We start from the raw sequence: 26,292 nt of genomic DNA, 5'->3' as shown, positions 1-26,292 counted from the left end.
CTGGTTTTGGTCCACCAAGATGGAACCGACTTTGGAGTGGTCCAAGTTTGGGTCCTGGTTTTGGTCTGAAGGGCCAGATATGCTCCAGCCTAGCTAGCTAGCTGTCTGCAAGGTCAGATATACACCTAGATAGATACTGATTCTGGAACAAATCCAACCTTGATGTCACAATAGAACCTTCTGAAACTGATCCGACAGCTGACGCCACAGCAGAACCTTCTTCTGAAACTGATCCGACAGCTGATGCCCCAGTAAAACCTGACTCTGGGCAGACGTAGCACAGGTAAAAAAAAACAGAAGCCCTCTCTGGAACATATTGGGCATGGATACCCAGATAGAACCAGTTACATGGCATCTGTCATACCCGTCCACTACCAAAACACGCACTGCATGGTAGATTAGTAAAACTGGTTGAAATGGCAAATGGTCATAGTGTTCAGTTACCATAGTTACCATAAAGCATGCTATTGAAAACTATTTCAACTCGAGGCTAATTTGTTTAGCTATATATTGAGGCAACAAGCAGTGGCAGACCCCATGTCATGAAATCTTCCATCCGATCCTCCAACCAGGTTTATGATGGAAACAAACCTATTTTAACAGTGACAGAAGGGGGGATTCCCTAGACCCTCAATGGCCTTGGAGGTTGCTGGATGTGACAGGGGCTGAATTAATTAACCCTAATAAGTTCTCACTCACATTGATCTTCTATCAGCTGTGGTGAATTGCCTGTCAATAGGAGATAACTCTAGTGCAGATATGCTGTGATGGGTCTGTTACTGAGTTATAGTAACTGGTTTGGGCAGATATGTGTTTCAAGAGCTGCTCGTAGAGGGAGGGTGCTCCAATGTGCTGTAGCACCTTTAGACTGTGTGTGTGTGTGTGTGTGTGTGTGTGTGTGTGTGTGTGTTTAAATTCATCAGTGGGCTTGTGTGTGATGTTTTTGTTTGTGAGTGTGTGTGGAGTTTTTTCCTCATACACACACTCACACTCTTGGCCACATACACACACACTTGCACCTTTTTAGTGGGATTTACTCGGCTATTCTTTGCTGCTTGTGTGTGTTTCTTCCTGCTGTGTGTTAGTATGATTTCAGCCTGGCCTGGTTTGTTCTGCTTAAACATGACTGTCCAGCAAAAGCGACAGGCTTTTTTAAAACATCAAACAGCAACTCAGAGGACGATTTCCCACCCAAAACGCCTTTGAAGTGGAGAGCTGAAACACGATGAAGGGAATGAAACCGAAGTGTCTGCAACAGTTGTGTGGTAGAGATACTGTGTTTGGAAAGGGAGGCTCCAGTGTTGTATGTTACGATCCCTTTCACATAGCGGTGTACAAAGATTTGCAAAATATTTGTTCTCCTCCTACACACACTGATAAACAAACGTGCACATGCATTTCGCACTCACACACTTTGGCAAGGATGATGAAATTCAACACACACACACTCACACACTCGCAAAGTCTCACACACGGTGACGAAATTGTGTCAAAGGTTTATCTCCACTGTACCACAGGGGCTGCCGAGGGAATGAACAACGGCATGTAACGTCCTTCCGTCAGTCTGGCTCCACCTGCCTCATGCTCCCACTCCTGTCTTCACTGGGATTAAACAGTGGAGATGATACAACTGGGCTTAAACATATGTGTACAGTTTATAATCAGGAAGTGAATGTGTGTTTGATATTACCAGCCTATCTTCCGTGGGGAAAATAATCTTTCAGAGGAAAATTAAATTAGAACAAACTCAATTTAGCTCTGTTTTTTCCTTATCTGGCTTTCAATGCAATGAGGCTCGTCAGCTTCCATGGAACTGTTTACTCGGTCTTAAAGGAAATATGTTCTATCCTGTAATTTTGTATCAATTATGTCAGGTAGAGCAGGGGTTTTCAACTGGTTTTGTCCCGGGGACCACCATTCTGACTAGAAAGTAATACGCGGCCCACTGATGTGCCAGTGATTCTCAAAACATTTTACAGTCCCGTACTCTTCTTTTTCATGTTTGTAACCGCCGCCGCCACGCCCCCTCCCCCTGCACACATATTCTGCCTATAACACTTAAATATGTGAAATTATCAGGGTAGATCACTAACAGCCGCCGCCACGCCCCCTCCCCGCGCACATATTCCGCCTATAGCACTTGTCAGTGTAATTTCTTCGCTGAATATGGGTCTACATCAGTATTTTTGGCAATGCGACTTGGCTATTCAGACTATTTAGATTTACACAAATATGTCTATGGGCCCATGTATATTTATAAAATAAAAAAAGTCAATGGTGAACTGATCAACATAGGCTCATGTCGCGGACCCCCTGGACCCCTGGTTGAAAACCCCTGAGGTAGAGTATGGTTCAGGATCTGTGCTGAGACCATGATGGCCAAGCTCTTCAGTGAACTTGTGTAGTCATCAGTCTGTTACACATGAATGTACACGTCTCCAACCATCAGGAATCCTCTGTGCAGGAAAGTAATTACACCAACATATGCAACAAGAGGAAGTTGTAATAGTTCATAAACATAGTTATTCAAATATCCAATACCATTGCCAGCATGTTTATTTATGAATTGATTTAATATGGCAATGGTAGTATGTCTATTTTAAACTAACCTGTGACCATGAGAACATGTTATTTTAAGTTAATTTCTTGTACCTATGAGAGAAGAACATACCTATGTATGAGAGAACATTTGTTTATTTTAAATTAATATCGCATAGCTGTGTGAGTTTGCTCTCATTATCTGAGCCTTGTGCCCCTGGTCATGTCTCACTGGGTTGTGGTAAACTCCTAGCCTGGATACCAGACCGAACTTAGCCCCGCCCATAACATTTGAAGTCGGGAAGTTCGGTCTGGCATTACTCCATTGGGGAGAAATTATCTCCGGACAGAAATTGCCGGACCAATCAAATTGTCAAGGCGGGCTTTATACGATGATGGACAGATGATCAACAGTAACGTAATCAACACACGGGTTGAATTAGTTTTCAACAAACATGGCTGCCGCTGGAGAGCTGAAATGTATAGATTCGAATCCATTTAGACATTGACAGTGCATTCATTTTGAAAGAGGAACAGAGAAACGCGATCAAGGCATTTGTCAATCGAAAAGATGTTTTTGCCTTCCTTCCTACGGGATCCGGTAAATGTTTAATTTATCAGCTGGCCCTGGTCACATACTACGTTGTTCTGATTGGTTGTAGGTAACCAATTGAGTGAAGAGGCATTTTTTCTCCTGGTTCGGTTGAAACACGCCCCATAATCACAGCCCAATCGAGTGGTATCAGACTCATATTCTGACTAGAATTATGAGTATGACATCGTCAGGCTAGTAAACTCCAGCTCCTTTGGAGGAATGTCACTCGTTCGCTCTCTCACTCACTCACACGCTCACTCACTCATTCACACGCTCACTCACTCGCTCACTCACACGCTCACTCACTCACTCACTCACTCACACGCTCACTCACTCACTCACTCGCTAACTCACACACACTCCCTCGCTCACTCACTCACACGCTCACTCACACGCTCACTCGCTCACTCACATGCTCACTCACTCACACGCTCACTCACTCACTTATACGCTCACTCACTCACACGCTCACTCACTTACTTATACGCTCACTCACTCACACGCTCACTCACTCGCTCACTCACTCGCTCACTCACACGCTCACTCACATGCTCACTCACACGCTCACTCACTCGCTCACTCACACGCTCACTCACTCACACGCTCACTCTGGAGAGTATTAGTCCCTGGGAAGTTCAGGGAGCTGTTCATGGAGAGGGTTAGTCCCTGGGAAGGTCAGGGAGCTGTTCATGGAGAGGGTTAGTCTTTAGTCTTAGGACTAATACAGGATTCAGCAAGAGTTCTGATCATTCTAAAGATTCTAAAATTCCACATTATTTTCAATGGACCCAGATATTCTTTAGGCCGTTCATTCAACAACATTCTAAACGCATCGGTGTGACGGTACCTGATAAAGGGTTAATGAGCATTAAGCACACTATAAATTTGCCTTCATCTGTAATTGCTGTTTAATTGCAGTTGATACACTTAGACACACCAACAAGTAGTGCTACAAAGGGTATATGTGAGTTAATGTAATTTAGAGTTGGTTTGTTTGCCTTTTTCTCTGTGTCTCGGTTTATTTAGGTTTTCAGGTTTGTGTGTTACTTTGTGTATTCGGTTTGCTGTGTTTGAGTTTGATAGTGGAGCCTGGCTCTGGAGAAGGCAGAGAGAGAGAGGGTTGGAGAGTATTTTGAGTCACGATCATGAAAGCTTAGTTTCAGCCTTAGAAGTTGGTGTGACTTTAGTAACAACTCGTGGGAGGCATGAAAAAAAGGAACAAAGAGGCTTTGTTTGTTTGTCAGCGCTTTGAGGCGATACTTTCTTCCTCATGGCTTTACAAGGTTTTGTCACAACAGACCCAGTGGGGATACACAAAGCAAACAGCACATTTAAAGTGCATTTTAAACACACAAAGATGGTGACAGGCTTCTCTGAGGCGGTCTCGCCTTTTGCCTCCTCGCAAATGGGAGCAGAGTCAACACAAATTCAACATATAAATTTCATATACTACATAGAACCACAAACAGCACCTCACACATATAGAACATATACATTTCATTAATACATAGAACCACAAACAGCACCTCACACATATAGAACATATACATTTCATATACTACATAGAACCACAAACAAAACCTCACACATATAGAACGTATACATTTCATATACTACATAGAACCACAAACAAAACCTCACACATATAGAACGTATACATTTCATATACTGTATATAGGACCACAAACAGGACCTCAAACATAAAGAACATTTACATTTCATATACTGTATAGAACCACAAACAGAACCTCAAACATACATTTCATATACTGTATAGAATCCCAAACAGGAACTCACACATATGGAACATACACATTTCATATACTGCATAGAACCAAGTCTTGCACTGTGTTTGAGAGGGCTGCTTTTAACCTGATTTTTGATCATACAATCAAATGCTGGTTCCTGTGAAGCTGAGAGACAGACAGAGGAAGGGGACACTGACAGCTGGCTTGGAACTGACAGAAGCTGATTGAAGCGGCTCTGTGGAATTTACCCCCTTAGGTCTTGGTTGCGGTATCTGATGTTGGATAATTACATTTTACCAAGGCTGCTTCAAAGCTAGGCAATTAGAGTGAGCTGAATCACCTTTACCTCTTTGCCATTAACATTTTCAGACTTTTTCCTCTTTCTAAATTATCCTCTTTTTTGTGTGTGCGTGTGTGTGTGTCATGTCTGCGGGGCTTCTGCATTTAGAAGAAGCTCTTTCATTCTCTCCCTTTCCCTCTGTCACTTTCTAGTTGTGTGACACACACACAGGTTTTTTGGGCCAGACGTCTCGCTGAGAGGTTGTTGGAGGTCTTTTTCTAAGCACCAACTGAGAAGCGTATGGCCGATTGATAACGAAGGCTCTTTCATGGGGCTATAACTGCAAACAGACACCTGACACACCTGAATCCAGCAGTAGGGAGAGGCTGTTTTTTATGGGGTGGATGAAACTGTTGATCTGTTGGCTTTTTGACTGCTTAAGAGACTCGTTTGAGAAGCTGGGGGAGGTTTTCTCTCATCATCGTTTCATTAGTGGCCCTTTGTACTAGGCTTAGAAGAAGCAACAGAGTTGTTTGTTAAACTTTTTAATGAGGTCAGTTAAGATGGCCATTTGGAAAACCCAAACATAAGATATTATGGGTTGGCTCAGTTGTTACTGCAGAGGTTTACATTTAATATGCATATTATAAATTGATTAATGATATTATGGGGTTCTTTGCTGTTTTGGGGGTAGGGGGGTTGTTGTATCAAGTTGCAGAGGATGGCTATGTGGTTTTAGGGGTGCCATGGGGAGGGTTTTTTAGTTGATGGGTGGATGTAAGCCTTGTGGTTGAGGGTTTTGTTTAAGTGTGTTTCAATGGTGTAACTTTGTGAGAGTATATGCTAATGGTTTAAAACCTGTTGTTAAACCTGTCTCTCACTCTCTCTCTCTCTCTCTCTCTCTCTCCATTCCCAGAGAATGAAAGGGCAGATTGCACTGGTTATTCTGTTGCTTTCCAATGTTGTACTTCCACTGTACTGTGTCCAGGTCAGCCATTTAAAGGTGTGCTCATGGATGATCCTATACTGAATGTGGCCTCAGCTGCCACTGCCATATTTGCTCATGAGGTGCTGACAGCAGGAAAGTGTTTTCCCTGAACACACTGCACATTTATTTTCACCAGTTCGCCAGTGAAAACATGGTTCCAATAGGCCGATTGTCACGAGAAGAGACCTTGTTACTGCTATGGTCATGTGACCCTGAAATGCACCTTCACAACCCAAAGGTTCAGAAGGACAGTTCTGTTAGTGATTCTAAAGTGATCATGAAGGGCAACAGAGAGAAGCAACTACAGCTTCAACTGAACCATGTATCCTAACCATGTATCCTAACCATGTATCCCAACCATGTATACAAACCATGTATCTTAACTATGTCTTAACCATGTTTGGTATGAATAGATGTTGTCTAATTAACCAGCTCTTGACGTGACGCTCCCTTTTGCACTTGGTCATTTCCACTCTGATTCCACTATCTAAAACTGCACCATGCTCCTCACTCTAATAGAACATACTTGGGAATGATGCTACATCATCATACAGCATGAATTTAGATTTTAGTATTGATGTCATTTTGTGTCAGGGTGCTTGTCTGGTGGGTGCAGTAAATAAGCTGTAGTGTATGTATATCATTAGCTTTCTGACACACACACACACAGACACGCACACACACACATACACACGCAGTCTCTAATTCAACCTGAGTAGTCAGCATCTGTTTGGAATGATGCAGAAACTCTGAAAGTGAGACGCTCAAAGACTTTCAATACAATTTTTATAATAGAGGTTACAGAGGTCCATATTTCCCTGAATTGAATTTATCAAATTTTGCTGTGGCTCCTTCAGATGTAACCATTATGACCCCACTTCTGAACAAATTGGGTAAGGAAATTACTGAAATGTGTTGTCACACCCGTGGATGCCGAATTGAAAACCTGAGATATTGGGGTCATGAGATTCTACAGGCTGACGATTCTACAGGCAGGCTCCAACTCTGAAATAACGTGGTGAATACATGCCGGATCAGAGCCACGTCCACTCTAGGGTCATTCCTCATCAGGGAAGTCAAAGTCCCAGTCTACAGTATTGCAATACATGTTGGAGAAGATGTTTGTCACAAATTCACCCAGTTATTGATTTTCAATGCAGCCTCTTTCAATTCCCATTGACCTCTGGTCCACATGATTTTCAAGAAGGTGAAACACAACCAGTCTCTTAAATGGAGGATGGGCGTGGTCTTGGAATTGGGAGCTTGTGGTTCTCCTCACCACTCTGGTGAAGTAGGGCGATGAGGAGCCACACCTGTAGGATTTGTTAGAGGCTCGACACCTCCCTCACAGGCTGAACATGTCTGCTTGTGATATTCTCCCTTCACAAAACAGGCCTCTCTGCTTGCTATGTGTTCCTCATTTTATGTGTCTGTGTTTTTTAAATTTAGAAATGGCTTTGGAGTTGTTGTGGGCATAAGCTGAAATAAGCATACATGCACTCACAATAAATACACACATGTAGGTGAAACCGGGGTCGCTACATTAGTTTAATTAAATCAGTCTCATAAAATTTAATATTTTATAATTAAATTACTAAAACAATGAAAAGCTCTAGTTGTACCACTATGCTACAGTCTAAGTATGGTATCACAATACTATAGTACTACAATATCACTACAAAGTCTATAACACTTCATGAAACAACCAGAGAAGTGAAGGCATTTGAAGTACTTGATTGGCGGAAAATGGCTTTCAGTGGAATATTGGAACAACAACAGACAAGACAATTGTTTAAGTCTAAATAAACAATTTATTAAAGGTAACAAACAGTAATTAATGGCTAATACTAATCATATAAACAACTGAGTATAACCATGAAACAAGGCACAAAGTGGAGTTGGGAATACAGAGGAGGGGGCATAAGATCCTCCTCGTCTCTGTGTGTGTGTGTGTGGGTGTGTGTGTGTGCGTGCGTGTGCAGGTATGCGCGGTTACGCGCTAACTGGAGAAAGAGGGAGAGGCTATGCGCAAGCGCACAGGCGATAGATAGTATATGCGTGAATGAATATAGTGCGCCGGGCATCACCTAGATTGGGGATGGTCAGCGGATGCGAGTGCAGATCCGAGGCCAGCTTTGCCTGTTTTAGGCGCCAATTTAAGTTGGAGGATGGGCACAAATGCAATGAGTAGACAATGGATTCTTATCTCGAGGGTAGAATCCAGGCTATAGGCCTTTAACGCAATACAAAATATATAAGCAGCACTTAAATCGCGATGTGTACGTGTATACGTTCAGATGGTGATTGAGGGAGTTAGAGAGAGAGAGATGGTACATGCACGTTCTAACAAAATAGCAAAGTAAAAGAAAGCAAGATAATGTCACGGTTACAAACCGTGCAAACTGTGAATTACAAAGTGCGCATTTAAATCATAAATTAAATAAAACAAGGATACTTTCACACAGATATTAACACACATATAAGACTAATCTCTGCCCAGATGTCAGCCTTACTTGATTAACGCTCTTGCTCAGCGTTAAACGGTGTATTACGGAATTCCAACTGAACAGCGCGGGACGCAGGTTCGGGGGGAGATGTCCGTGTCCTTCCTTAGCTCGTCAGCTGAAAACTCGTGCAGGCCTCGTTGGGCATCAGACGGTCTTGAAGGAGGTAGAAGTTCTGTTCGTCGACGTGGAGAAACTAATAAGGGAAGCCGGTCGCCTTATCTTACTCAGAACATTGCTGGGCTGCAGTATAATTTTACCGGTATATCTTAGGCTGCAACTAAACGAGTCAAAGTATTTTCGTAACTTCGGCCAAAAGTTCAATACGGTTCGTTGTTGCGTGGTCCTTTGTTCTTCTTCTGCAGAAAGGGTATCTCTTAAATGAATGGTATTTACTGTTGTAAACCCACCGCCAGAGAGACAGCTATGTGGGTTTTTCGTGGTTTTAAAGGGGAAAATGCTCACCTTATTTATCACCTTGTGGTGACCAATACGGAGTCAATGAAATGTAGACAAGAAAGTCAAAGTGATAAGAGAATTGTGGGTAATGTAGTCTATGGTGGGACATTCACTTACACACACACACACACATGCGCACACACACACACATAAAGAGCATACACTGACACATAAAAAGAGACACACACGTACACACACAGATACAGTTTCTCTCACTCTCTCTCTCTCACACACACATGCTCTCTCTCTCTCTGTCTGTCCTTCTCTCTCTTTATGTACAGTAATGCACAATACTCAAGCAGATTGAGATGCCTCAAATCAGTTACATACACATTTTTATTTTGTTCACACAAGTTATGATTAAGAATACCACTGAACTCAATACATATTGTTTTGTTGATTCTCAATTCACTCAATGAAATAGGTCCTATTAATCCTCACTCATATACCACAACAATCACTTTGGCCTTTTCCACAAAACGGTTGAATATGTAACTTTAAAACCTAAAACAGAAGGCCACCAAATTACTTTTGAATTGCAATTCATATAAACAGTTTCATAATCTGACAATGCAGTCCCATCAATTCCATTATTGCCTGTAAATTATTAATTTACTGAGAATAACATTCACATATGTTTTTCTTAAGAGTATGTTTGTCTTTTGATTCCCTTCCAGTTTTTACAGGTAGACACATACAACTTGGAAAAAGTGTAAATACATATTTCATCAGAGATTCACCCCCTGTGATGACTTCCTTTGATGAAGAAAGAAACTAAATATAAAGCCTTTCATGGTTAGAGCTGTTTGCTATACGATCCATCTCTGCGGACGTTTGCACATCATTGATGGCCCAAACAGATACACATACACACACACGCACATGCACAAACCTTTTCTCTGTCCTACGTCAGACTGCACTGAAAGATCTCGCTTAGACAATGTTATTGTTGCTACTCTGAGTGAGTCTGTGCCTGGGCGTGATGGTATTGACAGCCAGGTAGCAGCTGGTATGACGGTCAGACTGCTGAGGTGGCGACCCCCCCTCTCTGTGCTGTGGTGTGAACATCAAAGCAGCTCCAGCATCTGTCTGACAAAGCAAGAGAGGCCATTCTGGGCCTCTCGCAGCTGTTGGTAAGCTGGACTATAAATAAGTATACACTAATACACACACTAACACTCGAATGCAAACACAGACTACTGTCTCTCTCTGTCTCTCCCTCTCTCTTTCTATCTCACACACACACATACACACACACAAACTGTGAACCTCATTGTGTCCTCATAACTCTGGTCAAATCAGAACATACACAAAAGCACCCAGATGTCGATTCTCTCCAATACACTCAGAAGGAACATCCGAGCAAATGCTATTTTGAATGAGCTGCATGGCTATTTATAAAGACAATCACATCTTTGTTTATAGCCAGTCCATTACGCTGAACATACAATGATAGAGGTATTGGGGACCACATACTGAGTTCCTTAGAACACTCACAGAACAACAAAGTGGAAATGACATAAAATGATTCCATTTCACTACAGTATTTCAATCCATTCAGCTCTCTTATTACAATCATAACACGGTCCATATTTTGCAGTGCATACACACATCGTAGCTTGTCTGTTCTCTCCCTCGTACGTCGCTTTGGACAAAAGCGTCTGCTAAATGACTAAATGTAAATGTAAATGTAAATAAATGCTTCTGTACACCCCCCATACATGTCTGCCGGTGCATTGTGTTCTATATTTAAAGGCTGCGGCTGGGCAGCACGGTGGTCTGCTGAGGGAAGAGCACTCAGGCTCTCAGGGGCCGCTGGACGGACGAGCTGCTTCTGGAATCCGAATGCCTGGATGCCAGGGGCTCTTTCCAATACAGCCAGAGGCCGCAGGGTTTCATTGCATCACTGCCGGGAATGTGGGCAAGAGTGGAGGGGGGGGGGGGGGGGACAATGCCAGCAAAACAATCACCAAGATGGAGGCTGGCGTAGGCACGCACATACATTTACACTCACCAAGATCAAATCCAGCAGGCACTCACAAATACACAAACTTACAAGGATGAAGTCCAGCGCAGGCATATGCTTCTACAATTCTTCTATTATTCACACACATTAAGTTACGTTTTTAAACAGGTAATGCATATATTGGTGCAAATGCAAATGCAAATTTGGTGCAAGGTGCAAGGCATGTGTGTGAGTATGTATATTGGTTAGTCGATTGCTGGCTATGTTTGTGTGTGTATGAGTATGTGTGTGTGTGTGTGTGTGTGTGTGTATGAGTATGTGTGTGTATGAGTATGTTTGTGTGTGTGTGTATGAGTATGTCTGTGTGTATGAGTATGTGTGTGTGTGTATGAGTATGTGTATGTGTGTGTATGTGTATGAGTATGTTTGTGTGTGTGTATGAGTATGTGTGAGTATGAGTATGTGTATGAGTATGTGTGTGTTTGTGTGTGTGTATGAGGATGTGAATGTGTGTGTGTGTGTGTATGTGTATGAATATGTATGGGGATTGGTGACTTTGTTATGGTGTGAAATGCCTTTTGATTGTGCAAACCAATTTCCCCACAGGGACAAATAAAGTATCTATCTATCTAGTTAACTAACGAATTAACACTTATGAACAGACACACAAACAGAAACACACACACTGAGGCAAAATGGAACACTATTTGCCAAATGGACGTAAAACACACAGACATGAAATACATTCATGTATAACTTGGGCCGACGGCTCAGAACATGTCTGGCTTATGTAAGTAGGATCAGGGTGAGGTTATTTTGGTGGAGACCTTGGCCCGGTACAGTGGGATAGAGTGTCTGTTTGTGTTTCATGGGACAACACAGACGGGCTGTGCAGTGTGTCTCTGCTTTGTGCTCTGCGTCTTTCATCTCCTGTTCCTGGCCGTGTAAACCAGTCCTGCCCCACAGGTCAAACCCTCTTTCCCTCACCGTCGCCCCTAGTTTAACTAATCTACAGCAACAGGTGTGAATCTCTGCGCCTCAGACTTCCGTCGCTCTTGTCAACGGCTTTGATGGACAGATGAGTTCTGTTGCTATGTTTGCCCGGGAAGGGCAGACTTGCAAACCAAACAAACCGCGTCACTTTCCCGAAATCAGTGCCGTATATATCGACTGCTCATTCACTGACATCAGGATGGGTTGAGAATGCCTGCACTGCTTGCCTGTTATGATTCATGCATCTGGTGTACTGTATGTGCATGTGATGAAATGTCTTTATGCTGTAATTTGCCATGCACTTTACTATTTACAGTTGATTAACTGATCCACTTCCTCGTCAATTCCATCTCCTCACTGCGTCCTTGGAGACAAACAGCCCTTAAAACATAGACAGGGCTGAAGCTCACCAATCTCACCAAGACCTGATACATGTAGGTTATACCTAGAGTAAGGAGTCCCAGGGTGCCAAGTTAAATCACTGACTCTCAAAGCGAGGTTTTAAAACCTGCACGACCTGCTGGATGAGATTTTGAAACCCATGGCAGTGCAACACTGGCTTCCTAATAGGGTTCCTGTATCCGTGGAGCTCCCATCGTCCCAGGCACTCTCTCCCACCTCAGGGCCCCCTCAGTCCTCGCTGGTCCAGGTGGTGGTGGGGGACGGGGCAGGGCTGGTCTTGCCAGCGTTGTGAGAGGAGCCGTTGGGGGTGAGGTCAACGGTGGTGTGATTCAGGAAATCCAGTTCCTCCTGACCTGATTCCGTGTGGTCCGGGGTTCCAAAGGGCATCACCGTGGATACAGTGGTTTCCATGCGACTGACTCGATACATGCTGACCTGTGTCTGGAGGTGGCGGGTGAACTTGAGTTCCAGACTCTTGTAGGAACCTTCTGGAACACACGGACACCAGTTGAATGCCTGTTGGAATCCTGCTCGGAACCTGGAAGAATGTTGCATAAAATTCTTGAAATGAAGGCAGTCAGGAAAGAATATTTAACCACACTTACCTGTATAAACTCACAACAGTAAATCCCTCAACCATACCATCAGAAACCGCTCAACCATTTACCACTTCCCCACTCCCCAACACACACACACAAACATGCTCAAACACACACACACACACACAGACATACAAAATATGTGAACATGTTTCCACACACACACCAATACCCTATACCCATGTAGGGTTATATATTTCTCAGAGCCTGAAGTAAAAAACTTCATCAGCAGTGCTGTGCAGATGTGGGGCCATTTGCTGGTTAATGAAAGGACTGACACGTTTAGGCTAGCGCTTGCTGTAATATTAATGTGCAATTTGAGACCCCGCTCTCCCTGGTGGGCTTGTACCTCTCACTGTAATTTATGATCAGAGCAACCAATTATAACCTATCAGAATTACAGGCACACTAGACCCAGGGTCAACCAAAGATGCAATAGGGTTTTATAAATGGGCCGCACACACACACACACACACACACACACACACACACAACACACACACACACACACACACACACACACACACACACACACACAACTTTTTCTATATTTTACCAAACAAAAATCGTATTTTTTAAAAGGATCTTCCACAGACATTAGTTGGTCATTAGTCATCTAAAACTCGATTAATTAGCTTATTTAGCGTAGGTTGTTTATTTTGCATTGAAGAGCCTATCACTGGAAAATATGAACACAGAGCTTTAATTTAATTAATGATAAAATCTCAAGACTGAAATTTCCCCATTATTGTTATTGCATTATGAGGGATGTAGAGCATTAGTTCCTGCCTTGGTCTCTGTCTTTAGAAATATCAGAAGAAAGGAGACACACAGAAACCAGATGGGAACGAACTCTGAAGCAGAGAGAAATCTGCCACACCCGCATCGGATCGGAATCTGAACTAAATTAGGGCCACACCTGGGTTAGACCAGTCCCAAAGCCATACCTGGGTTTGACCAGACCAGTCCCAAAGCTATTGCCGGAAGACATGTAGGGAAGACTACTGACGAGACATGGCCTCCATTACATTTAACAAACGTTTTTCTTTAAAAAAAAATAACCTTCGTAGTTTCACTAATTCTATAAGATATAAAGTGTTAGATATGGGACTTCCTGTTGTCCAAGAAGACATTGTACTGTTTGTTTAGGGGCTTGCCATGTTTGCCTTAACTAATGCAGTCTGGCACTGTACTGATGTTGAATTTAAATTGAATATTTTCCTTCTCGACTTGAGGAGAAACATAGGCACATTCGTTTATCACAAGTCTTTTCACTGGCTGTCACCTCCAAGCTCAGCGGCAGACACAGTTACCACCATCCATCATCGTGCAAACCACAGTAAACACCACTCATTCCCCTGGATCCTCTGAGGCCAGAGAAGTTTTGGACCAAAACTTCAATAAAACATTACTGAGTACTGAGTAGTGCTGTTCACTGTAAAACATTACTGAGTACTGAGTAGTGTGTGTTCACCTAACTGTCAGTATTATGTTCTGTTCTTATGGTGACAACGACGAGGGCACTGGTTTTTTGATACCTGACTCCTCAATGCAACACAATGACAGAGATAACATGATAAATAGCTCCTATTTTTGGGGAGGTAACAGTTTAAATCTAGAGCAGTATTCTTCACTGCCTTTTGTTGTTTATTGGGGTTTTCTTGGCTTTTACTCTCTTTAATCTGCATAATTTTTCTTCTTCTGCGTTATCTTATTGTGTCTTATTGCCTACTATTTTCATTTTTATTTCTTGGTATTAGTCTAGTAGCCAGCCCATAGAGCCCCATTGTGAACCCGGAAATGTTAAGTACACCAAAGTTTTTTTGCAGAAATGTGAAGTATGGGTCCCCAGTATACAGAAACTGCCGGATGCTAATTTGCATATGTTGAGCAATTTGCACATCTAGCATAATTAGCATTATTAGCTTAATCGTCCAATTTGACCACATATTTTGCACTGTGTGACCAATTTCTACAATATTGGAGTCTTTTTAGAGGTTGTAGAGGATGCTGAATTCAATTCTGGCACTTTCAGACATCAAAATGGTAATTGTATAACAATTTTGGATACATTTAGACAGGTTTTTGATTAATTTCCGATGAAATTTAAGGTTATTTTCAGGGTGAACACAATAAACTCACATTTCAGAATCACAAGAGCTCCTACGCTTTTGATGTGAATGTTGATAACCTACATTTGTTTACATTTGTGAGGTACGGTCATGTTTTTGTGCAAATAAGCTGTTGTAAAGCAAGGGAGCATAATCTAGATGGATAACTTGGCATATACGTGAAATGAAGCACCTTCCTTTCATTGCCAAAGATGACCTTCTTTCCGGAAGTCATGTGTGCCGCCATTCAGATGGTGCACTTGCAGTGAGTGCAGATATGTTTGGGGAGCAGACATGCATCAGGCAAGGGAAGGGAGCAGGGGGCATGAAGGGTATTTCAACCAACCCTAAACAGGTTGCAGTTTGCATCCAATCATTTGGCATATGTTCACATCTTTCTCAGTCATTGGATGACATGTACAGTGATAAAGTAGCATCAGAGAAGACTCTGTCCAACAGACACAAAGAGGAGGGTGAAGCACGACGGGAGTTGGATGCTGAGGACCGCTCTAAAATTGTGAGGATGCTGTGGGAAAACACAAATCTACTCTTGACAGAGAGCACTTTGCTCTACCACATCATAAATGGACAGGTGGCTGATGAAAAGGTGAATGTGCAGGATGCGCTGAAGATTGGCCAGGCTATGTGTAAAAAGTTTTCTTCATCACTTCCGGAGGCATTTAATGCACCCATCTCTCACAAGGTAGTGACTATGAAGTTCCAGAAAAAGGGAATGAAGGTCAGTGGGAAGGTTGTTTGTGACCTTGAGTCATTATTTGCTCGATTGTTGGTGGTGGTAGGCCAGAGAAAAGTGGAGCTCTCTTCTCTCTTCAAATATGAGCTTAGCCCAGTCCCCTTGTCAATCATTGAAGACAATGGATGCCTTCCGAAAGGGCAATATGTCAGTGCTTGTCCAGCCGCTTGGAATTCCAGTTTGCAATCCCCAGCCACCAGATGTTGTCATTGTGGATGCATCTCAGCTCATTTATCACGTGGTTTGGCCATCGTCTGGGACAGTGGCAGATCTTGCAGCCAGCATGGGACATCGGCTTAGTTGTTACACCCAAACATTTGTCATCTTTGACAAAAAAATGTGCAGGTGTCTGCCAAGGACCATGAGAGACAAAGAAGAGCAGGGGAGAGCTCCACAGAGTACAAGCTCTCATTGACTACACCTCTACCTAGTCAAGCACAACAAGCAAAGGCTGAGTGAACTCCTGTGTACTTTCAATGTAGGAAGTGTTACGTCCCTGAACATTTTCAATGGCCTATGTATACTGTTGTGTGCCTTTTCCGTGTTTTACAGACAGCCCAGCATAAGGCTTAATTGCTGTTCTATTCCCATTGGGTGCCCGATCAGAGACGGCCCCTTAAAAAGGGCTTGGTGACGTCACCCAAGAAGGATCGTTCTGGAAGAGACGCAGTTGTCGTTGTGGCGGCCACCAGGATTGCCGCATGATCTAGGAGCCTCGCCGAGGCCGTGAGACCTACCTGTCTCGGAGTGAGAGTTCGAGAGGGAGGCTCAGGATTCTTGGAGGCTTAGTTCTGGAGGCCTGTTTGTTGCTTTGTTTCTTTGCTACTTTGAGCTTTTTGTTGTTTCTATTTTTGTTGTCTCCCCGTTTTTCCACTATTCCATATATTTTTGGTTTAGTTTAAAGATAATAAATTAATGATTATTTTTGTCTTATCCGACGTTGTCTGCCCGTTTTCTTATTCCCACGAACTTGTTTTTGTTTACGTTGCCTGGCCCTAGCAGGGAACGTAACAGAAGTAAGATCGTGATGGTCAGTAAAGCTGACAGCATTGAGACTCATGATGAGGCTGATATATCAGTTACAGTATATCTTACATGTTAGATGCTGTCAGACATGGGGCTTCAACTGTTCACATTCTTAGTGATGACACAGATGTCTTTGTGATTATGGTTTATTGGTGTTGGAAGGCTGGTATCACAACTAACCTACAGATGGAAAAATGGAATGGCACTGTTCTCAGCATAAATGCAACTGCAAAGAACCTGGGTGACCATTGTTGTTCCATTCTGGCCATGCATGCTCTTTCAGGATGTGATACCACCTCATATCCTGTTGGGAAGGGGAAGGTATCTGCACTCAAGGCCATGACAATTGTACCTGGCAAGCTTCTCCACTGTATTGGAGAGGCAGAAGCCACAGATTTACAGATCACCAAAGCAACAAGGACTTTCTTTCTGACTCTGTACAATCAGAGTAACTCTGTGACCTTGGATGCAGCTCGGTATGACATTTACCGAAAGCGCAAAAGGCCCCCAGCACTGAAAAAACTACCTCCTACAGAGCGTAATATGCACCTTCATGGAAGACGTGCCCACCTACAGGTGCTCTTATGGAAAGCAGCAGACCAGGCTGATCCACCGGCTGTGGATATCACTTTGTTTGGATGGGACAAGAAGATGGGCCTAAAGGAAGGAGAGGAACTGATTATGCCCACCCAGGATTCAAGTCCAGTTGCTCTTCCGGCTTTGTTAGATGTCGTCAGCTGTGGTTGCAGAGCCGGGTTGAAACCTTGCACATCAGCAAAGTGTAGCTGTGCAGCTGCAGGTCTGGACTGTACCAGTTATTGTTCCTGCAAAGGCAATGATGGGACATGCTGCAACATACTCACTCAACAGCAAGAACACAAAGAGAGTGATGAAGGATCTGGAGAAGATGATGACAGAACAGACGAGGATAGTGAAGATGAGGAGGCTGCCTTTTGTTGATTAATTGTGAGGCATAGCCGTTTGCCTGAAGGTGGTAGCCAGTGTGTGCTATTTGTGGTGCAGAGGTGAGGCCCTCTTGATTAGTCTTGCGTCTGGCGGGCTGACCCGGGTTGCCCAGACTCAGTTTTAACTTTTGCGTCTGGCGGTGTTTTAACTGGGTCCTCGTTGGATCTTGCGACTTGCGGATCAACCTGGGCAGCCTTTCTGCCTTTCGGGCATGACCCTAGCGACTTAAGGGGCCTGTCTTGTATGGCATGTACAGTATATAGTGTATATTTGTACATAGTTCGTTGATCGCACACGGGGGACATTCAACAGAGTTACATTACATACCTGTTCGTCATGTGGTTGGTGGTTACGATGCACACCGGTGCCCAGCAGCTTTTGAGGTAGTTTAACCGCGTTTAGTGGGTGTGCCAGAAGTGATACCCAATCACCATCAAAGTGTTTACATTGTGACTGTGGTGACATCTGTTCACCCTAGCCACCTCACAAGCAGACTGGCCTTCTCATCTTCACCGCTCACATGAGGCAACAGGGTGTTTAACCCCAAGGAGTTTATTGCAATTGCAATGCTTTTTCCTCCAGCAATGCAAATTTGAATCAGGAGTCAAGTATCAGGAGGGGATTCAGCTTCACCACACCCTGAAAAAAATGCTTTAACATTCACAAGAGCATTCATGATTCTGAAATCTAAGATGATTGTGTTTACCATGAAAATAACCTTAGATTTCGTCCAAAATTAATAACAAATGTGTCTAAATGTATCCAAATTTGTTATTCAATTACCATTTTAAAGTATGAAAGTGCCAGAATTGAATTCAGCATCCTCTAAAACCTATAAAAAGACTCCAATATTGTAGGAATTGGCCATACAGGGCAAAATATGTGGTCAAATTGGACGATTAAGCTAATAATGCTAATTATGCAAATTATGCAAATTGCTCAACATATGCAAATTAGCATCCGGCAGTTTCTGTATACTGGGGACCCATACTTCACATTTCTGCAAAAAAACTTTGGTGTACTCAACATTTCCGGGTTCACCTAGTTGGCTACTAGACTATATGGGCGATGAAGCATTTGAGATTTTATGCTTGAAAAAGCTGTATGAATAAACGTCATTTTTATAAATGTATTTTTGCATTAGGCCAGATTGAGGATGAATGGATTGATCTGTATTGCTCCTTTCATGATGACAAGGTCAAAGAAACTGATAATAAATTAGAAATACCTGTCGTTGAGCAGACAGTAGATGATGGGGTTGTACATGGTGGAGCTCATGGCGAGCCACATGATGCCCAGGTACACCTGCTGGATAAAGCGTTCCTCGAACAGGTGGGGGTAGAACTGGTGTAGCAGGAAGTAGACGTGATAGGGCAGCCAGCACAGGGCGAAGGTGCACACCACCACAATCATCATCTTCACCACCTGAGTGTGGAGAGAGGAGGAGAGGAGGAGAGGAGAGGAGGAGAGGAGGGGGGAGAGTAGGAGAGGGAGGAGTGGAGAGAAAAGAAAGGGAGAGTAGAAAAGATAAGAGAAAGAAGGAGAGAAAGGAAGAGGAGACAATAGAAGAGCAGAGAAAGGGAGAGGAGAGAAGAGAGGAGATGAGAGAAGTGAAGGGAAGAGAAGAGAAAGAAGAGGAGAGGAGAGGAGGGGAAAGGTTGGAAATAGGAGAGAAGACAAGTGAAGATCAGGGATGGATTACCGAACGGGGCCCATGAGCTCAGGGGGCCCCTAAGCCAGAGCCTTTGCGTGAAGTCGCTGGGGTGACCAGACGTCCTTTTTTACCCGGAAAAAACTTCGTTGCAGGGGAGGGGGTGGGGTCATTTGCATGTGAAAAATATGAAAAATATGGGAAAACTCGGTCAAGGGGGAGGGGGCGGCGTCATTGCGTGGGAAAAATATGGGAAAACTTTGTCACGGGGGAGGTGGCGTGGTCGGTATTCTATAAACTGCCCCGCCCCCTCCCCTCGCGACGAAGTGTCCTCCTTTTCACAAACTCAAATCTGCGCGAAGGGGAGGGGGCCTTTTACATGTCCAGGCCCAGGGGCCCATGGTTTCATAATCCGTCCATGGTGAAGATGGTGAAATTATAATGATAATATGAAGGTGAAGTGATGATAATAGGAAGAGAAAAGCAAATGGTCATTAAAGCTGAAAACTTCACACAGCCAAAACATGTCTAAACACCTCAGACAGACAGCCAGACTGAAGAGAGACGTCGTCCGGCCCAATCAGCCGATGGGCACCAGAGAGCTCATTACCTTGCGCTTGGCGGTGAGCTGCTCGCGGTAACGATCGGTGCAGTCGCCGGGGATCTGACTCGCCCAGAGGTTCAGTCCCACCACCATGTAGGCACAACCCATGATCAGCAGCGGGAAGACATAGATGAGCAGCACCACACTGATCTGGTAGCTGAAGGACAGGAGAGAGAGAGAGGGATGGAGGAAGGAACGAATAGACGAAAGAGAGGGAGTAGATGAAGGATGTGAGAGAAAGAGAGAATAAAAGAGTGGAGACGGAGGGGTGAAGATGGAGAACAGAAGAGGAGAAAGAGCAGATGAAGACAGGGAAAAAGAAAAAAGATGGAGAAGAGTGAGGAAGAGGATTTTGCAGGAGAGGGAGAAGTGAGGAGAGGGAACGACAGAGGAACGTTAAGCAGATGGAGAGAAAGAGAGAGAGAGTGAGGAGCAGGCTTGTCTGTGCTCTACAGACACAAGACAGCAGCAGCTCAGCTCTCTTTTGTGAGCTGAATTCCACACAGACAGCTAATCACAGAGCTAGCAAAGCCCTCCACTCCCTCAAGTCCTGTGGCAGAACACCATTGTGTCCCAACAATACCATCTCAACACACATTATCAGCCGGTCCACATGCAAGGTTTCCATGGTACATAAACATAAACCATAAACACTGCCTCGCCACCCATTTCCCACCCCTGACCCCACTACAGGTGTTTTTCACTGAGGTAACTCTGACTCATATTGGACTTAGTCTTTGTGAGGACATTACCCCAATAGCATTTGACTGGGGCAGATCTGGGCCTAATCTGGAAATAATCTGGGGCAGATCTGGTCCGAGTCAGCTTCCACTGAGGTAATATTATGATACCCATTATCGGTCTGCGAGTGGTCAGTCTGTGACAGATGTGAACAGAGCTGATTCATACCCCACCAGGAGGTCCTCTACCCTCATATAAAAATACAGGCATGATTACAGTGTGTATCTGTCTCTCTTACGCTCTCTCTCTCTCGCTCTCGCTCTCTCTCTCACACACACACACACACACACACGGCAGGGAGAGGCAAGAAGAATAATTATTCATGTCAAATACCTCAAGATTGACATTCAAGGCAGACAATCAATAATTTGGAGAATTTAATTATTAATATATGTGTAATTTGAATTTCTAAATATGTCTGTACCAAAAGAACACGCACACTTAGATAGCCTTGAAACTGTGAATGCACCAGCTGCACAAGCATGAACATTTTAAAATATCTATTTGTGCCGGTATGTGTGATACAGCAACTCATTACAGAAGGATCAGTCGTCTAATTCCGCAAATTACTTTTTCTTAAGATTATTCTGTATTACGGGTACAGGCAAATTAATGATATACTCAATATTCAATGCGTTTGTGAGTATATCTATGTGTGTGAGTATGTGCGCACGTGTGTGTGTGTGTGTGTGTGCATGTGTGTGTGTGTGTGCATGTGTGTGTGCAGTTGAGACTTATTGCATGCCTACTTAAGCCCATTGGAGCAACAAAATGAGCAGTCCTGACGATCAGCACTGAGATAGAAACGGATGTGCTGTTTATAAACATCCCTGCAGACATCTGATCTCCATAGATACCCATAAGGTGACCAGCCAGATGTCTGCCAGATCTGGACCATTTCTGTTCCAGAGTCAACTGCCTTCTGACAAGCTCGCTGGGACACACACACAAAATCAGTACCCTGACTACTGTGAGAAAAAAAAACAAATCTACAGCTCTTAAAATGTTCTCCACACACTCTTCAGAAGCTACCCATGCTCCTGTAAAAATAATTCTAGTCTCATTTCAATTCAATTTGATTCAATTGTATTGATTTATATAGCGCTAATAACAATAGACATTATCTAAAAGGGCTTTACAGAGCCCAAAGCCTGAACTCCCCTAGAGCAAGCACAATGGCAATGGTGAAAAGGAAAAACCCCTTTTGAACAGGAAAGACCCTTGAACAACTCAGGTCAGAGAGTATCAATGGAATAGTTTATGAAGGTTTTATTAAAGAACCCTCTGATGTAGGGTAGAATTCTCTGTTGGACCCAGGTTTACTATTCACCTACATGTGGTTTCAAAGAAGGAGCATTGAGCACTTGAACTCTCTCTTCACTGTAATATTGCTAATGTGAGTCAATCTGGACGATGCTTCTACAGAAAGCCAATATAAGGGTATTCAAACATTGAACCTGTTTTTTTTTTTCTCATAACCTTCTTATCGCTACGTAATTCGTATTTTATACCTTAAGTTGTAGCCTACCTTGACGTTTTTCCCAGGAAGCTTGAACCACTCTCATACCTTAATACAGTTTTCAGATAACAGTTTTAGAGCCTAAAATGTTTTGTTAAAGTCTGAACCTATGCACTGACTGCGATGTAAGACCAAGTTATGTGTTGCATTACATATTGTATTAATCCCTTAGGAATACAAATGTATGAGTAACAGCTAGCCTACATCCGTCCTTATTTTGGAACTTTTTTATTTTGACTTGCATAGTATTTCTTGTTGATGTTCTTTCCATTTATGATCACCTGCGCTCCAATCTTGTACTCATCTCACGCATGCTCAAACCTATGTGCATGACAATAATGGATTGGATTCAGCCTCTTAAGCTATACGTAGGAAGGTTTCTTGTTTGGGAACCACACACAGAAAGGTAAACCACTTCAGTGAGGTATACCTGTCAAGTCTTTATAAAATGATATGGACCTCTCTTAAATCCACCCCTGATCCATATAATGGTAAAGGTAAGTGGTGGAAGGTAAATGGTAAATATTTAGCAGACGCTTTAATCCAAAGCGACTTACAAATGCATTCTGCAGTGGCCAGGAATCAAACCTGGGTCAACCTGTTACAAGTTGGCATTAAATAATAGATATACATATGTCTTTTGTGGGGCTGTGATAGGAACCACATGGCTTATGTGGGGCTCTGATAGGAACCATATGGCATACGTGAAGTAACACCCCTTCCTGTGAACACCCTGCAATTTGATTATGATCATGAAGATTCCACACATATCCATGGCTAGGGGCTACGGCTGGGGTTGTTAGACCACCCAAATGAAAGAAAGATTTTGTAACATAGCAGACCCCCCATTCTCAGACAAAATGTCCACTGTTGCACACACACTTTGGGGAAAATGTAACCCAAGCCTTTTAGTAATTTGGCTAAGAGACCTTGAGACCAGCAAAGACCTGTAGGGCAAAGGGTATGTTAATGAGGCAGGTTAAACCCCACGGGTATTTACCCCGAACCTGGTACTGCCATCCTTCATCTGAACTATCAAACCCTAGGATAGCAGTGCTTATTTACACCTGTCAAGCAGAGGAAGAAAAATCCAATGCATAATATCTGATTGCAGGGTGTAAGGGTCAGTTGCTACCGCGGCTTTGATAGGACTGGGCTTATGTTTTATGTTGTCCTGCAAGCCTGAACTCGTATGTGTGCTGAATTTCATAACCAGCAGTCAAGCCAATCTCCATAATTGCCTGGCCGTCAGTGACACACCCAGCATTGAAAGGATTGTTTAAAAATAGTCCATTCATTTGTACAAGTATCTTCAAACCCTAGGAGAGGAGCACACTGATTTCCGCTTATATAAATAGAAGTAATTGGTAAGAAATAATTTCTTGAAAACAGTTCAATGAATGGTAACTATGGAAACTTCCACGTCTCTACATTTCAATTTGTCAAAGATTTTTGACAGCTAAGCTTCTCTTTTGACAAGTGTTGATATGCTGTGACCCTGACAAAATGAAGGAGGTCGGTTCAACTAGCATGTGTCAGATGGGCCAGTGAACAGTTAGGTCAGTCAGTGGAACACATTTTGCAAAATAAAACAATTTCACTCTTGGATTATACAATACTCACGTCAGTTTGAAATCCCATATCTCGTACTCAGGCCAATCTAAGTAGCAGACGATGCGATCGGGCAGTTGCGCGGTGCTGGAGTAGAAATACTGCGGGAAAGCGAGGAGCAGAGCCAAGACCCATATCACCCCCACCACCAGCTTGGTTTCGGTGGAGGAGAGGCGCTGCTGTAAGGGGTGGATAATAGCCATGTACCTGGGGGAGAACCAAAGCCAGTGGCGGTTGAAAAACGAAAGCATTACACGCTGACTTTTCTGCTTTTCGCTGCAACGCGGAATGGCATTTTGTTATTTATGCTGCATTTTGAAAATAGGGTGTAAGCTGTTTCTTGAACTGAGGCATTTTCGCCCTCCACAGAACTGTTCAAACAGCATCATTAAGACTTATTCATTTAAGTGAATACCAGATCATCAGGTCTTAACCTCTCTCTGTCAAAAGATATTGAAATAGCATATTTAGTCTTGGGGCTGTGATGGGAGTTCAATGCAAACTTATATTCCTCAACATTATTGTAGCATATTTCTGTGTGATGTATTGGTTTCCTTCACATAGAGAAGTGACAGACTGAAACAGACTAAATTAACGTTTGGAAAGGTAACAGGAGAGGATAATACCAACTCATGGATTTAGTTATTTAGACTTTTGGTATCATTTAAAAAAAACTAACAAGGGAGACAGAAGAGAGAAAGAAAGTCAGGAGGCCAGGAGAAAGAGAGAACAGGGAAGGCCCTTCCAAAGCAGGTCTTGATAAATACTCTGCAGCTGACTGTAAATTGATAATTTCCTTTATGTTATCTTTTATTATACTACCTTGCTAGTCTACCTCTTACACTCTCCCTCTCTCTCCCTTCTTCTCTCTCTCTCTCTCTCTCTCTCTCTCTCTCTCTCACACACACACACACACATTCCTGAAGTGCCTATTCTGTGGCTGTTGTATCTCAAATTGTCCCACAAACTGCTCCAATATACAAAACAATGAAACATTAGCAGCTTATTTCAGTGCAGACATGGCATCTATTTGAATATTTTTTTCCTATTAATGCCAAAAGTATAATTTGCAATGTGGCCCCCTAGACTGTGAAACACTACGTTAGAATGGCTTTAAGTATTAGTCTTCTAAATGTGTGTGAGAATGTTGCAGACACTTTTAACCTCGGTATTTTAAATGCATTTCCATTTCTGAGCGTACGTGTGGACGGTCAGTAAAATAGACTCGAGCCACAGCACAATTTATCGTTGTACAAAACTACCTCCATCATTTTGCTAAGTTCAAGTTAGGAGATAGGTAGGAGAAAGAATAAAGCTCACCTATCCAGGGCTATTGCCGTCATTGAATAAATACTTGCGAAGACTGCGGCAATTGGGAAGAAGTTGTGAAATCGACAGTACCCCAGTCCGAAGTACCACTCATTGTGCACCGAGTAAACAAAGTTTATCACGGTGTTGAAGGCTGCCATCGACGCCTCGGCGAAAGCAAGGTTCACCAGAAAATAATTGGTGACCGTCCTCATCCGTTTGTGCGCAAGAATGATCCAAATCACTACAATATTTCCAACCACTGACACAATTACTATACTGCAGTAAGCAATTGCCCACATGACAATCTGCCAAACAGGCTGAACAAACTGATTAGAATATAAATCCGTGAAGTTGGAAGAGATATTTCCCATGGTGTCGTTTGGGCCATCCATTGTTTTGTAGAGTGGATCCATATTCTAGATTTAGTCACCAGATTTTTTTACCAGTTACAGTAGTTTGATTAAATAAAGCTCCATACACTGAATCTCCTGAATGAACTCCTCTCGGAAATCAGTAAGAGCTGGGTAAAAGGTCCACGCAGTCGAAGATAGTCAGAATGCGCTGTGCGTTCGCTGCTCAGCGGAGACGTGAGAGCGCGCTGTCCACTATTTGGGCACGCACAAGTCTGACACTTATAGCGCGTGCCATGGCCATTACACCATGCAGAGAGAGAGAGAGAGCGAGAGAGAGCGATCATTTCGAAAGTTCAAGTCCTTTTTCCAAAAGCTATACTCAGCTTAGTGCAAATAATGCAAACAGCGCGCACACGTACAATACGTGTATTTAAAAAAGAATGAGCATTGTGATTTTTACTTTAGCATTTTATTCGCGTTGGTGGTTGTGCTGTTGATAATATTCATGCAGTATTATCGTTTAATTAGACTGATTATTCTATTTACTTTTGAGATATATTTCTAATGAGTCGG

The 26,292-nt window shown here is 43.1% G+C and overlaps 1 protein-coding gene across 1 annotated transcript; it reads right to left on the bottom strand.

Moving 5' to 3' along the window:
- Positions 1–11,536: 11,536 nt before the first annotated feature.
- On the bottom strand, positions 11,537–25,994 carry tacr1b (tachykinin receptor 1b). Its single transcript, XM_012842355.3, has 5 exons — positions 25,376–25,994; positions 24,068–24,262; positions 20,191–20,341; positions 19,158–19,354; positions 11,537–13,011 (listed from the first exon to the last, which is right to left on the bottom strand). Exons 1-5 carry the CDS (start codon positions 25,777–25,779, stop codon positions 12,702–12,704), a joined length of 1,257 nt encoding a protein of 418 aa, XP_012697809.1. The 5' UTR covers positions 25,780–25,994; the 3' UTR covers positions 11,537–12,701.
- Between the last annotated feature and the right edge of the window lie 298 nt (positions 25,995–26,292).

This window comes from Clupea harengus, chromosome 12 (genome assembly GCF_900700415.2).
Source record: "Clupea harengus chromosome 12, Ch_v2.0.2, whole genome shotgun sequence".
Taxonomy (NCBI): Eukaryota; Metazoa; Chordata; class Actinopteri; order Clupeiformes; family Clupeidae; genus Clupea; species Clupea harengus.
This window is presented reverse-complemented; position numbering and strand designations above follow the sequence as displayed.